The sequence below is a fragment of the Thalassophryne amazonica genome, chromosome 11 (assembly GCF_902500255.1).
Source record: "Thalassophryne amazonica chromosome 11, fThaAma1.1, whole genome shotgun sequence".
NCBI lineage: Eukaryota > Metazoa > Chordata > Actinopteri > Batrachoidiformes > Batrachoididae > Thalassophryne > Thalassophryne amazonica.
In genome coordinates, this window is record NC_047113.1 from 17,787,076 (window position 1) to 17,801,175 (window position 14,100).

The following is a 14,100-nucleotide window of genomic DNA, read 5'->3' on the forward strand; positions in this document are numbered from 1 at the left end:
ATGTCACATCTGAGAGAGTTTCCACTTTTAGAGTTCAACACTATATTTTGACAGTACACAAGCAGAGGATTTGACCGTAACACTTTACTTGAAGGTATCATCATAATAGTGACATGACACTGTCATAGCTGTTACATGACAGTCAGGAATGAGTCATAAACATTATGTCAATGTCACAAATGTTTATGACTGCTGTCATTAAGTGTCATTTGGTTTTTGTAATGACAAGTTCACAAGTTGGCATACAAGACCAAAAAGGCCAAAGACAACTTCTGGTTATGTTGCTTTGATTAATATCAAGTTGTCATATTCAAGACAACTATTATAATGATACCTTCAAGTAAAGTGTTACCGGTTTGACTGATGGGTTGTGGACCTATCAGCCTTTGTTTACCCATTGCAACAAGCTTTAAGTAATGTATGTTTTCTTGTGGGGCAAACAGCTGCACTGAAAAAAGAATGTTTGAACCAATGTAAAAAAGTGTTACAATTTGTAAAAACATGAATGAATTAAGTTGTTTGAACTTAAGTTTGTAAGTTAGAGTTGATTTAACTTTCAAACTTAAGTTGAAACAACTTAATTCAGGTTTTTTACAAATTGTAACATTTTTTTTAAGTTGGTTCAAACATTCTCTTTTTTCAGTGTGTGTAAAATGGGAAAATGGTGAAGCTATAGAAAGAGAATATTTTTATGCAACCTATGGAAAATTTCTGCATCTGCATTATTTTTAGTTCAGTGCTTTTTTTGTGGAAAAACATTTTGCCTCACAACAGACACATGTATATACCAATTTTCTTGAATAACATTTTTCAGACCTCTAGCTGTTGCTGATGTGCTTGCTCAGAATGGGTGGGTAAGGTTAGAATGTACACATGTAATGTGCCTTGGGGTCACTTGTGTTGGTATTTGGCATTATGTAAAGAAACTAAATTGTAGTAGTTGGTACAAGCCATCTGACTTCTTAATCATCTGTTGACAAAGAACATGGATTTACTTTTGGAAAACTGTTCAAAACCATCCATACATACAGCCATGCAGGTCAAAATGTTTGATCATAACCTTAATTAATTTTAAAAATGAAATAAATAAATTAACTGACTTAACTGACTCAGTGTGTGCAACTGAACAGAAAAAAAAATCTAACATTCACCATCTTTATCCATCCATCCACCCATTTTCCCACTTACTCCAGTAAAGGATCATGGGGCCACCATGTTTATCTTTTTTCTCAAATGCTGAAGAGAATTGATAAAAATCCACAATTCAATACTTTATGACACTCACAACCTTGGAGGCCTTTAAGCTTGTGTGCTGAACCCTGATTTTTACTCCATATTTACCCATGACTCCATGCCCGACTATTGATCCAACATTATTAAACCACAGTGGTAGGCCAGAACTATGGAAAGTTTTAGGTTCCTTGCTGCTCACATCACTGAGGACCTGAAATGGTCTCAAAATACCTCCCGTCTATAATAAAGGAACATGCAGAGTTTTTAAAGAAGTCCCTTGGTGTTATAATACAGTGCTCTGCGTATGTTTCTCAGCCGGAGCTGAAGGAAACCACCAACAAGAAAAAAAAAAAAATCACTTATTTTAAAAGATGAAAATCCTTTCTGCATTTTTTTTATTCGCGTCACAGCTTTCCATTGATTAATGATCAGCGTTCACCACAGCCACCTGTCGCCTCTTCAGCTTTATGCTCACGACAAAAATAAATCACATTAATGATAAACCAATACAAAAAGTATGTTAAATTACAACAATAACACACTGTTAATTGTGAGCAGCTGATGTTACAGAGGCAGGGCTATGAGATGTGAATCTAACGTTTTCAGATTCATCCACTGTGGTACCCGTTTTCAAAAACTACTGTTTTTGGCTACTGAAAACAAGACAAGTTGCATGGGAGGGCGTGCTGTTTTTGTTTTGTTTTTTGTTGTTTGCTTGTTTGTTTGTTTAATTAAGAATGTGATTGATGTGTGTAGTGCGGCAAGGGAGAAGGTGCATGTCGCACTCACATCACTAGGATCCTTTATTTGAGTCAATTCAACATCTTCAGCATTTTTTGTTGGTTATACCTTTATTCCACTGAGCAGTGGTCAGTCCCGTTTCATCCAGAACAGTAAATCGAGTTGGGTTTTGATGGATCACAGTAACTTCTTGATCCATCTTTGGCAATCTTGAACAAACTTGGTATACAAAATTATGGAGGTGTTCAAAAATTTCATCCCGATTCACCAAATTGGTGTCATTACATGGTCACTTCTGGGTTTTCATAGTCTTAATAGCTTCAAACACATTCAAACATCTGAAGCAAAGGCAGCGTTTGTTGCATTCCTAGCTGAGAATGCAGCCAGGTGCAGCTTTACTTTTGTTTTTGAGCACATTGCCAGGTATGCACTTTATAAACCAGCTAGTTGCCAGGTCTATACTTCATAAGCCAGCCTGATTGGAGTGATGTCACAGTAAATCATTTCATCCTGTTTTTGCAATTTTTCTCAATCATGGGGGGATTGTAATAGAATGTTGCCCTGTGGAATAGGGGTGTTAGTCATGAAAAATAAAAGCAGAATTTTTCCCTTATCACTTGGCAATGTAAACGTGTCGCATCACAAATCTTGGCAAAGTGACAATTGCACACGTGTACATCACGATGCAGATGTTCAAACAGTATATCAAAAAGCCCACCTGCCACAAAAACATCTTACCAACATCTACCGTTGCACTGTAGAAAGCATTACAACATCCTGTGTAACAGTGCAGTATGATAAATGCAGCGTTGCACACCAAATGGCCTTGCAGGCTAGGTAAATTGGAAAGCTTAAATTGTCCTTAAGTGTGCATGCATGTGTGAATGTGTTTATTTGTCTATATTGCATGTGACTGGCATCCTATCCAGGGTATCAGGCTCGATGATTAGGAATGGCTGGACACAAATGCAAGACAGACAAACAGCTCTGTAGTTCAAAATGGCTTAGTTTTGAATATGTGAATAAGCAGCAGTACAAAAATCATCAGGCTAAGGCATGGTCAGGTAAACAGGTAAATAAAAAAAACAACAACAAGGTAAGCAGGACTAGGAAAAACACACGAACAGAGCTGGAAAGAAGGAACAAGGCACATCGATCTGGCAAGGGACTTGTGCAACCAGTGAAGCTTATATACAGCCTGGTGATGAGAAACAGGCATGCGTGGAAAGCACCAGAACAAGGCTGTGGCCAGACAGAGTGAAACGCCTACCACCAAGCACCAAGAGAGAGACAAGAGAGATAGAGACAGAGCAACCCAAGCAGGAAAAAGACCAGCAAGAGAACTAACATGCAACAAAGCCAATTAAACAAAATAACTAAACATAGGAGAACAGATCAAACATAATGCAAAAAATCCAAACTGTGACACAGGGTGTACACCCTATGATTGCTGGGATAGGCTCCAGCCACCCCTTGACCCTTAAATGGAGTAAGCGGATATAGAAAATGGATGAATGTCTTTAGATATATCTTGTTTGGGCAGGGATATGACAAAGAAAGAAAGAAAAAACTACAGCTGCTAGGAAATAAAATTACAATTATCAATATTGTGTTCAGAAAGGTGTGAGTCTGTAGAGAGTATTGTTGAAACCTGATCATGCTCAAATTTAAACTTCAACAAAATAAACTCATTTTGAAAGTCAGGTTCAAATTTGATATAAATCAGATTTTTTTTTTTTTATCACGTGTACAAGAAAGTGTGACTGACAACAGCACACATGGAAGAAGTACATTTCTATAGTCCCTTTCTGGGCCATACGCCCACCGTGGGGGGGGGGGGGGGGCAACTCATAAATCTACTCATTTGGATCAGTTGTCATATACACTATACTTTGCCTAACCCCGTGGGTTACGATCACTCCGCCCCCGATCTGGTGTGGCCAGTGGACTTTTTGGCCTAATACCAGTGTTGTGTTGAATTGTGCGTTGTTTGGATAAACCGATCCTCAATCTGTACCAACTCTGTCCAGCTGTGGTGTGACCTTGCAGCCTGTCGCATTGTCTTACAATACATCAGCAATACACTGTCTCGTCTCTCTCTCTCGCTCACACACACACACACACACATACCGTGCATATCTTCTCTGACCCACACAGCAAACCTCTCACAGAGGCCTACCCCCCACACACAGCCATTCCAATCACAGAAAGTGCTTTTGTGCATTCAGACTGGGCAGCAAGTGAAGAGAGAGGCGGCAGGGGGGGGGGGGGTAACTGTAGGGAGGAGGGAATGAGACGGCAAGAGAAGTGGACTGAGACAGACACAGGAGATGAGATAAGGCTTGCATAGGCAGTGAGGAGACGTCCAGTGAGAGCTGGATAGGACGGGATGCAGCAGCAGGAAGGGAAGCAGAGTTTGTAAAGAGGCTGTGTGGGGATGCTGTGATTGGGATGGCGCTGCTCTCCGGGAGCTGCCGCTTCTTGGGCCAGATGGCATCTTGTTGCTGCAGACTGCTGCTCAGCTGTACTTGCTGTGGACCACTCATCAAAACCTGCCTTTCCTTCTTTACAGGTCGGTCCCCACCTGCACTCTGCGCGCCTCTGTACCGTCGTCAGACACACTGCAACGCTCAGATAGGCAGCAACGTAGGTTTAGAGGCAACATGGGTAGCACATTTAGCCAAGAAGGTAAAGGGCATGGTGTGTTTGCTGTACCGTGGAAGCATGGCTGTGCCTGTTTTGAGTGGAGCAGTCTTGTCGGTTCTGTCTCAGTATTGTGGGACTGGAAACAATAGGCTGCTGTGTTCTTCAGCACAATGTCCATGCTGCTCAGTTGCGTGCCCCATTGTGTTGCTGTGAGCGCTTTGCATCTTGATAATACTGGTCTGTTGTGTGTTGCACTGATAAAGCATGATGAATCATTTATATTTTTCGGTTCAGAAATGATGTGACCGTCCTGACCGTTTGTTACGTCAGTGCACATGTGTGATGTTTGATGTCTTTGTAACCCTGATAACTCCTGACACTAATGTCTGGCTTGACCTCATCGTTAATCTGTTGCACCTGTCTCTCGCAGTGACGTTGCTCTCCGCCAAAGCAATGTGTTTTCTTTCACGTTGTTTGAAAGTTCTTTTTTTTTTCAAAGCAATTGGAAATAGCTGTAAAGGGAGGATAAAGTGGTGGAAAATAGAACCACACAACAAGTCCAGGACTGACTCTGATCTGCTTCTGTCCTTACAGACATCTCTTCTGCGGAACTAGATGCTCTCTGGAGGGAACCTGCATATACGCTAGGAGGAACCAGTGAACACTTTTTAGGAAATGACATCATGACTCAAGGTAGAGTATGTTATACTCAGGCCAGATGTACAATAAATGTACATTTATACAATTTTTGTAAGTTTATTTCTGTAAAACACCACAATGGAGTCTAGACTTTCAGCTTTAGTTCAAGGGGATTTAACGCTGAGGAAATAGGCACATTTTTACATACAGGCCCCCCATTTGCCAAAAGTAACTGGACAAATTAAATGTTTAATTCTCAGCATTGTAAATTATCTGAAAACTTTCTCATTCTTATTACATCCACACGCGGCACTAATACATGTGGCGGTATTGTCTTTGATACTGTCTATCTGTCCATCTGTGTGTCAACAAAACAACTCAAAGAGTTTTGGTACAATTTGGAGCTTTGTGGAACGAGGGTTCTGCCAGGGTTAAAATAATTTTAGGTTGACAAAATTTGGTTAAAAACTAAAGTCACAGGCCAAGATCACAATTTTGGCCCACACTGTATAAAAGTAATATTATGAATAGTGACAATTTGATTACAGTGAATACCATTAAACACAAATATGAAATCATACATCATCTTTCCACTGGTCAGATTGTGTGACTGTGAATGGTCAAACTAATTTAGAATAGCTATTTAGAGAAATGAGCTAAAGATACAATTGTGATTACCACCAACCACTAATATGAAGTTATATATCAATTTGTTTTGGCCACATGACCTTGGGAGACATGAAGTGTCAAACCCAAGGTCATAACCATTTAATTTAAATAATCTTGAGCCAACATGAATTCAAGTTTTTGAAAGGGTTGTATGGTAATTAAGGATAAAATGGTTATATTTTGAATGTAACTGATCACAGGTTAAGGACACACAAAACAATATATTATGATTTCACTGAATCACAGGGAATTAATTTACATGAGTCTGTCAAACATGTAAGGCGGGGGTGTTACACTGTCTCAACACACTACTACTACTACTACTACTACTATTCAATAACATCAAAGCTAAGAAAGCTATAAGAATTATTTCACATGTATACAAACCAAGTGGTAAATCCAAGAAATACAAAAAGTTGCAGTTCCTTGACTGGCCACTTGAGGCTTCTTCTTCTTCTTCTTCTTCTTCTTCTTCTTCTTCTTCTTCTTCTTCTTCTTCTTCTTCTTCTTCTTCTTCTTCTATCGAGTTTTTTTTTTTTTTTTTTTGGCAAATCGACAATGCATTACCCAACTCTTAGGGTGTAAAGCATTAATGGAGTTGGACAAGAAATTAAAAAAAAAAATTGGGAGACTTACACTGTACTATATTCTGTTGAATATAGTACAGTACTGTTGCATGCCTCCAAGCTGTTGGTGTAAATGTAGAAAAAGAAACTAATCCCTCCCTTTGGTGGCTGAGTGAAGGGATATTGTGAGTGATTTGGCAAGGGGAGAGAAAAGCAGACAGCGATTAGAGTTTTGGTGTTTGAGAGATTTGAGAAATATTTAGTGTGTTTGGGGTGTATTGTTTTGTTGGAGTGGTGGTGGGGTTTGTTTGTTTGTTTTGTAAAAAATGAGGCATCTTAAAATGTTGAGCAAGTTTTCAGGTTTTTTTTTTAATTGGAGCAAGATGGAGTGCGCAGCACATCATCAGAGTCTGAACCAGACAGTGAGGATTCTGATGATGATGAAGGAGATGATCCCTCTTTTGTTTGGATGAGCAACCAGAGCAGGTGGATCCGCCGATCTGCGCACAGATCTCCATAGTGGATTGGATCGCTTACTTCTCTTTGCAGCTTCTCCAGGACTCATGTGCTACAGAGCTCCATCCCAGTGCCGAGTCCTGGAATGCAGAGCAGGATGCAGTAGGCTGCGTATGGCTTGTATAGCTGCTGTCAGTCACGTGATCGTAAACATTTTTGTTTAAAGTGGCGCAGTCAGCGTTAGCTTCGGTTTCATTTCTTTCCTCTTTCATTCCTTTTGTGCTCTTGATTCACAGAGTATTCAGTGATGGGAAAAGTGAAAGCTGATTTGTCCACCTGTTCTCGACGATTTGTGACTTTGTGGCTTTTTTTCCCTTCGTTCAGGAATCATCATATGCCATGTGACCGGGCCATTAGATTAAGACATTATAATCCATAAAGTTCTGTAAATTTGGGGACATGGTCGCTTTGAATGACAGCGGCTGAGCCCAGCATCTCTGCCTCTTGTAGTGTCTTTAACTCAGCAGTCGCTGGATGCAGCCAGTACTGGAGGGCTGTGTCTGTTTGTTTGGAGTATTTTATTACAAACTCATCTATGTCTCTGTTGCAATAATGCTGAGTTAAATTCTCACCAGATTTAATGTTGTATGTATCATGCTGTTAGCACTTTTAGCAGATGTCCATTGCTTTGTGTGTTAAGAGATAAGAGATAAGATAAGACTTTATTGATCTCATATTGAAGAAATTTACTTGTTACATCAGCTCTTAATAAACACACAACATGAGTGCAAGTAGAAAGGAAATGTGCGTCAGACAGTGTGTGCAAAGATAAAACAATAGTAATAATGCTTGTAACAATACAATAAAAAGAAAATGAAGTAGAAATAAAATATATATGTGCATATATATATATACAATAATTGGGATTAAAAAATAGGGGCCCACTTACGTCCATTTAATGTACAATTACTGAGAAAATAAGCGGCTCATAACTTTTAATGTTCACACCAAAGTAAATTGCTGGTACCACCGCGCAGTCCCCAGAAATATGATTTCATATACACCCGAACTAAAGGTAGCCTTAACTTAGGTGGTTCAGACTCGCAGAGAGCGGTATGTTCAGGCATCTTGTGTCACACATGGGGCCACCCATGCTCCATCCCTTTATGCATTACTGAGTTTATTATACCACTGCTGTGAACATGGCAACACCCACAACATGGCCCAGAGACAAGCTTCATATCGGCTGTTCCAGGTATGGTATATGTCTATGATACAAACCAACAAACACATTACTATCAATTGAGCTATACATGATGTCTTGTGATGTAACCAAATGATATCATTTCAATAACCTTGAAACAAAGAGCATTAGAAGGATGACTTCAAGAGCATATGACTCAGCAAAGAGCTTTCAATATACTGATTTGAATGTGTCATCACTATGGCATTACTATATGCCGTCATGTGACAGTATAAATTTAAAAATTTACTCAGTCAACCTAAAACTAGAAGAGCTACAAAGAGGATCTAGGGTACATATAAATAAGAAAAAAGAACGTTATGTTTTAGCGTATATGTGACATCATGATGATGTCATCATATGACATTATTATGGTTTGCGGTGATCACTCAGCCTTGTCTATATGATCATAACGTATACAAGTCTTTACAAAGTAGTATTTATTATATAACTCTTGAATAGATCTTTGCCATTTGATTGGTGGTTTCTATGTCACGTGATATGGGTTACTCATACCATTTGCCACTGTGTTCCATTTTCTTTCCAATTTTGGTTCTATTTACAATGCAATTTTGGTGCTATACCACATCAGTAGCAACAGGCGCCAAACATGGTGGGGTTTGTTTTATTGACGGTGCTGATTCTTGTAACACACACACCAAAAAAGCAAAATAAAACAAAAAACAAATCGAGTACGCCGTAAGCTGTCTGGAGGCATTTGCTGTCAGATTAAGAGCTCTACAAATTTCTTATGCGTATTTTCACTGGATTGAGGAAAGCAGATTGCAGTCTGTATGCGGAGCTGTCAATGCACAGCATCAGGTACGGATTACGTTGTCAGGATTGTTAGGCATTATATAAAACAAATAATACATTTTTCATTATTTGTTTTATATAAAACAAATAATAATTCAATGGAACATTTCATGTTTCACCTCATGAAATATTCTTTCCATTGCACTTATAAGCATTCATTCATTTGTTTTATACTAACTTTACTCACTTCTTTTGGTTGTGGTTTGTTTTGCTCAATTCAGTAATAATTTTCCTGCTGCTGTCTTTGCAATATTCACCAACACATGTATGGGCAGATGATTTATCTGGGAACTCCATGATTGCTTGCTGTTTTTGTTTCCACAGCATTTATCCCAATATATGAGTGAGATTGCCTTCTTGTGTCACATAGGAACATTTCCAGTGAAATGTTCATGTCAGTTTGGTTAAAAGCTGCACGTTTGATGACCTTCCTGTTCAAATGGTCACTCACGTGTTCATGCAGAAGAGCCTGGACTTGAAAACCTCTGTGGATTTTTTCTGCTGGGAATGTTGATTACAAAAGCATGGGTTTTGTTCCCTTTTTGAGGTCCTGGTGAGGAGGATGGCCCGTTGGCGGAATCGGGGGATGGAGAGGTGGAGCCAGACAGTTACTGGAAGAAGAAAGAAGCTTTCCTTAAAGGAATCACAGTGTCACTGGGCGAGAAATTCTCCTCAGGTACAGGAAATTCTCCTCGGGTGTCATTTTCGACTGAGAAACTTTTGAAAAGTTTTGAATTACTCTTTGACACAGAAGGGTTTTGGATGCATGTTCATGTTTGTGCATACTGATGAAGCCCATTTGCCTGTCTGCTAATGTTTTACTCATTAAGCAGTTCAGCTCCATCCATCACATTTCCCCAGGTTCTCCTCTCAAATGGGTTTAAATGGACACGCTGAAGGTTCACTATGAGCTCTAATGGCTTCATTTGTCCTCGGGGTCTAACTTTGTGCACACATAGCATCTCATTGAAATATGAGCTCCCCCAGAAAATAGGTTTAATGACCTCATCAAAGTTTGTCTCTTGGTAGACAACAAATGATTTCTGACTCAGTTTTAATTTTTCCTAAATAATGCTAGTGCACTGTTTCCATAGTTTCCAATTCCACAAATTTTGAGCTTGGAAAAAAAATTCAAGGTCAAAGTCCTGTTAGAAGTGGCTTTTCATAAGCTAAAATATAATACAAAATATAGATCAAAAGGGCTTTTCAATGTTGAAAGGACTCAAACATCCGCTGAATCCGCAATACTGATCAGATAAGATAAGACTAAAATAGAATATATATAGGGTCGCCCCCTGACACAGGTCCACCCTTTGCTGAATGTCCTAGGCTCTGCATTAAAAGACAAGGTTTTGGAGTCTGCTGGCAGAAGGGGGAGACCTTTGAGCAACAGACCCCCACTTGCCGACCCTGATCTGGTGACAATGATGTAAGTGATGTAAGAGGGGAAACAAGGAGGAAAGAAAAGGACAAGTGTTTTTATGTATCAATAAACTTACATATGTACATATTTATATAAATGTAAACATAAATATACATATATGTATATATACATACATACGCACCCACACACACACATATATATATATATATATATATATGTGTGTGTGTGTGTGTGTGTGTACATATGTAAGTACATATGCATATATAAACATGATTGGAATTGAAAAAAAATAGGAGCATCTCATTTACAATATGTGAAGTGGAATTTAGATGTGATAAGGTGACATTAGTGCTGGGATTTGTAAACGAGTTGTTATTGCACATTATTGTGGACATATTAATATTGAACGTGATTTGTGGACATATTATTGCATGTGGTTATTTCAATGTGTTATTGTACAGTCTGACAGCAGCAGGTAGGAACGACCTGCGGTATCATTTCTTCTTGCACTGAGTCTGTCACTGAGTCTGTCACTGAAGGAGCTGCTCAGCTCCACTACAGTCCGGTGCAGAGGGTGAGAGGAGTTGATGTGGATATGGATCAAACTTAGTCTATTCATTGAGAGTGCCAGTTTGCACCTCATTGTCACAAATCAGAGTGATTGAGGCACTTTTGATTGAGATATAATGCAAAATGTACAAAAAATAGGCTTTTCAATATTAAATTCAAATATCCAGAAATTTCACAATCCAGATCAGACCCGGATCAAACTTTTTCAGTTAATAAAGGATACCATGCTACATAAATCATACATCAAACATGAAAAAAAAATTCAGTCTTTTGGACAGTTATGAATTTTTAAAAATTCATTCAATGTTTAAAGGAGGGGGAAGATTTTTCCTGATTTTGACATTTGACATACTATGACCTTGAAGATTTAATCAGGTCTTGCATATGAGGACATGAATCTTCAGTAAAAATGTCATAATGACATATGAAAAATTGTGTTCACAAACAAACAGACAATCAAGTGTGAAAACATAGCCTCCGCCCAACTTCATTGGTGGCGGTAACAATAAAAATCACCCACGTAAAGCAAGTAGTTCTGTTTACTGTAGTTATACACTTAATCCTTTTAGTTCCCACTTATTTCAGCTTGATTTTTTGTTTTACTGTGTGATAACCCTCATCGAAATTATCTTTCAGAAATCGTGCTGGTGTTCAAAGGGCAGCGGCGGTCCAGTGCACAACCTGACCGGATCCTACAGGAGTCGCTGCGCACGCAACTCAGAGTGGTGGAAAGTAACAGCAAGGATGTCACCCAGCTGTTTAAAGTAAGGAGCAGTCAGACCTGATGATACACATCATTTATGCACTAAATCTCATGGCATCACATGCTGAGGACACAGTTTAATATGGATCATTACGTATATGATATGTCATTATATCATGCACATTTTTTCCAGGGCTTTTTTAATGGTTTTTTTTTGTTTGTTTGTTTTGTTTTTTGGGAGATGGACCTTCATGACTCACTGAGGGTTTTAAGCTGACTGCCTATCCTCACCTAGTTTTGTTGTCCAATCAAAGCCGTTGCATGTTGTCATAAATACGTATTGAGAAAATATAACATTTTTAACAAGATTATTGTGTTGGTATTCTAACTGTACTTAAAGTGGGCCACTCACAACACAAAGATGTGATACAAATGTGCATTTTCCACGATCGTACAGAAACACAAGTCCTGTTGCACTGTATGCAGAAAAACTCCAAGCGTGCATTGTAGAGCAGGTTCAGTCGTTCTGTGATGTGACCAGTGCTGTATTTCCCATATTACATCATAAAGTGCATTGCGTGGTGTTGCACAGATGTTATAACAAGAAGAGAGACACTTAGAGGGTCACCGATGCACTCTGAGAGGCACACAGACACATCTGCACTAAAAAACAGGAGCAGCCAAAATAAAACTCACCTGTGACCAAACTCCACCAGACATCATAAAGACTTTGTGTGAGGGGGACATCCTTGTTTCTGTTGTTGAAACCCCAAATATGAATAATTGAAAGAATTATTAAATAAAAATAAATCTGCACTGTTTTGATGGACCAGACATGCAAAGTGGCCATAAACAGAAATTCATATTCTTTGCATGTGACATATAATTCTCTTCCACAGTTTGATTAATGTGTGTGCATGAAGCAAATGCTTCAATATTTTTGGCTGTGCATGTGACCGTTGGAAAAAACTGGCTTTTACTTTATATCTCATGTTTCTGTGTGCATTAAGCAGTTTGGCACAACACAGGTACATATGTATTGTGTGCATGAACTAATCAAAAGTCAGAAATAATTGTACTTTTGCTCACACAGAAGAATTTCCTTTTTTTTCCTCCATACGGAGTTCTGTATCCCCAAAAGATGGATAAACCTCCGCTTCACTACAGATATGCAGCATGGACTTTGAGAACTAATTTAGGGTAATTTTGGGGTGCTGAATCTGAATATGAGATCAGATTCCCTCTATCACATCACATTTTTTTTTTTTTGCAATCTGCATGTTCCATATTGATGGATTATACCAGTGGTGTCCAAAGTATTCCATAACGGGCAAAGAGGGTGCAGGTTTTCTTTGCAGCCACTGACTCTGGCAGGTGGTTTCACTGATGAACATCACTTTAAGCAGATGGGACAAGTTCATCAATGAAATCACCTGCTGGAGTCAGTGGCTGCAAAGAAAACCTGAACCTCTTGGCCCTTTCTGGAATACTTTGGACACCACTGGATTATACAAAAGTTGCTCATTCACTCATGAGTTTGATGCCACTAATTCAAAAGCATAGTTTTTAAACCAGGTTTACAAAATGTGAGCAAGAGCTATAATATTGTTTCTGGTGCTGAAGAGGTGTGCGAGACTGCAGCTTTTGCTTCAATGCTTGATTTGAGAAATGTGTTTTCATATCTCAAAAATGTGATGTGATTGTTTAAAACTAACACCAGATTTGGATTCAGCACCCTCAAATTACCCAAAATCCACTGAAAAACTCCATGCAAGAAAAATCGTGTTGACCAGTGTAGTTTTCTATGTTGGAGCATGTAAAAGTTGGTAAGCTCACTATTCTACATGAACTGTATGAACAATATTTCTTTGCAGACAGATCTGCAAAGCCATAGAACATAAAATCAGATGTTCATTTGGTGTTTGTGACGTTGAGAGTTGGGGTACTACGATAAACAACTGATCACGTTATTTGTGGTGGTAATGATGGTGATCACATTTGGTCTTTAGTGGGTGGAGAACATCAAACCTATGCAAGTTCTAATTGTTTTGACTCTGGTTTATTCTTCAATCATCTGCCATATACAGGTGAGTCTATGTGAAATATTGCAATTCATCTACAGGATTATTAGGGTAGGAATTGATAAGTGCCAACTCATGTATGAATTAAAGGCAATGAAACAGCAGACTAGGGGAGGTGATGGTCTAGTGGTTAAGCAATGGGCTTGAGACCAGATGATCCTTGGTTCAAATCCCAGCCTGACCAGAAAATCACTATGACAGCACCCTGACATCGGGGTGAATGTTGGGCATTATTGTAAAGCGCTTTGAGCATCTAATGCAGATGGAAAAGCGCTATAGAAATGAAATGGATCTAAGAGTGCCACAATATAAAACAGAAATAATATTGGATGTTTAAAACAAAATCTTGGTCC

At 38.9% G+C, this 14,100-nt stretch overlaps 1 protein-coding gene and 1 long non-coding RNA gene across 5 annotated transcripts in view; one reads left to right on the forward strand and one right to left on the reverse strand.

The window, feature by feature from the left end:
- Nucleotides 1-14,100, forward strand: part of sh3tc2 (SH3 domain and tetratricopeptide repeats 2) — a 92,175-nt gene that overhangs the window by 10,661 nt on the left and 67,414 nt on the right. For 2 of the 4 annotated variants that reach the window (XM_034181149.1, XM_034181150.1), the window contains exons 1-4: nucleotides 4,419-4,546; nucleotides 5,215-5,313; nucleotides 9,557-9,685; nucleotides 11,600-11,727. In XM_034181149.1, coding sequence (XP_034037040.1) covers nucleotides 4,426-4,546; nucleotides 5,215-5,313; nucleotides 9,557-9,685; nucleotides 11,600-11,727 — 477 coding nt within the window. In that variant the 5' untranslated portion in view covers nucleotides 4,419-4,425. Of the gene's footprint in view, nucleotides 1-4,418; nucleotides 4,547-4,622; nucleotides 4,663-5,214; nucleotides 5,314-9,556; nucleotides 9,686-11,599; nucleotides 11,728-14,100 lie in introns of those variants that run through there. The other 2 variants (XM_034181152.1, XM_034181153.1) reach the window with 2 other exon arrangements.
- On the reverse strand, nucleotides 324-12,442 carry LOC117519882. The gene is made up of 3 exons (XR_004563472.1): nucleotides 12,363-12,442; nucleotides 6,234-6,239; nucleotides 324-334 (listed from the first exon to the last, which is right to left on the reverse strand). It is a non-coding gene; the product is annotated as an uncharacterized LOC117519882 (long non-coding RNA).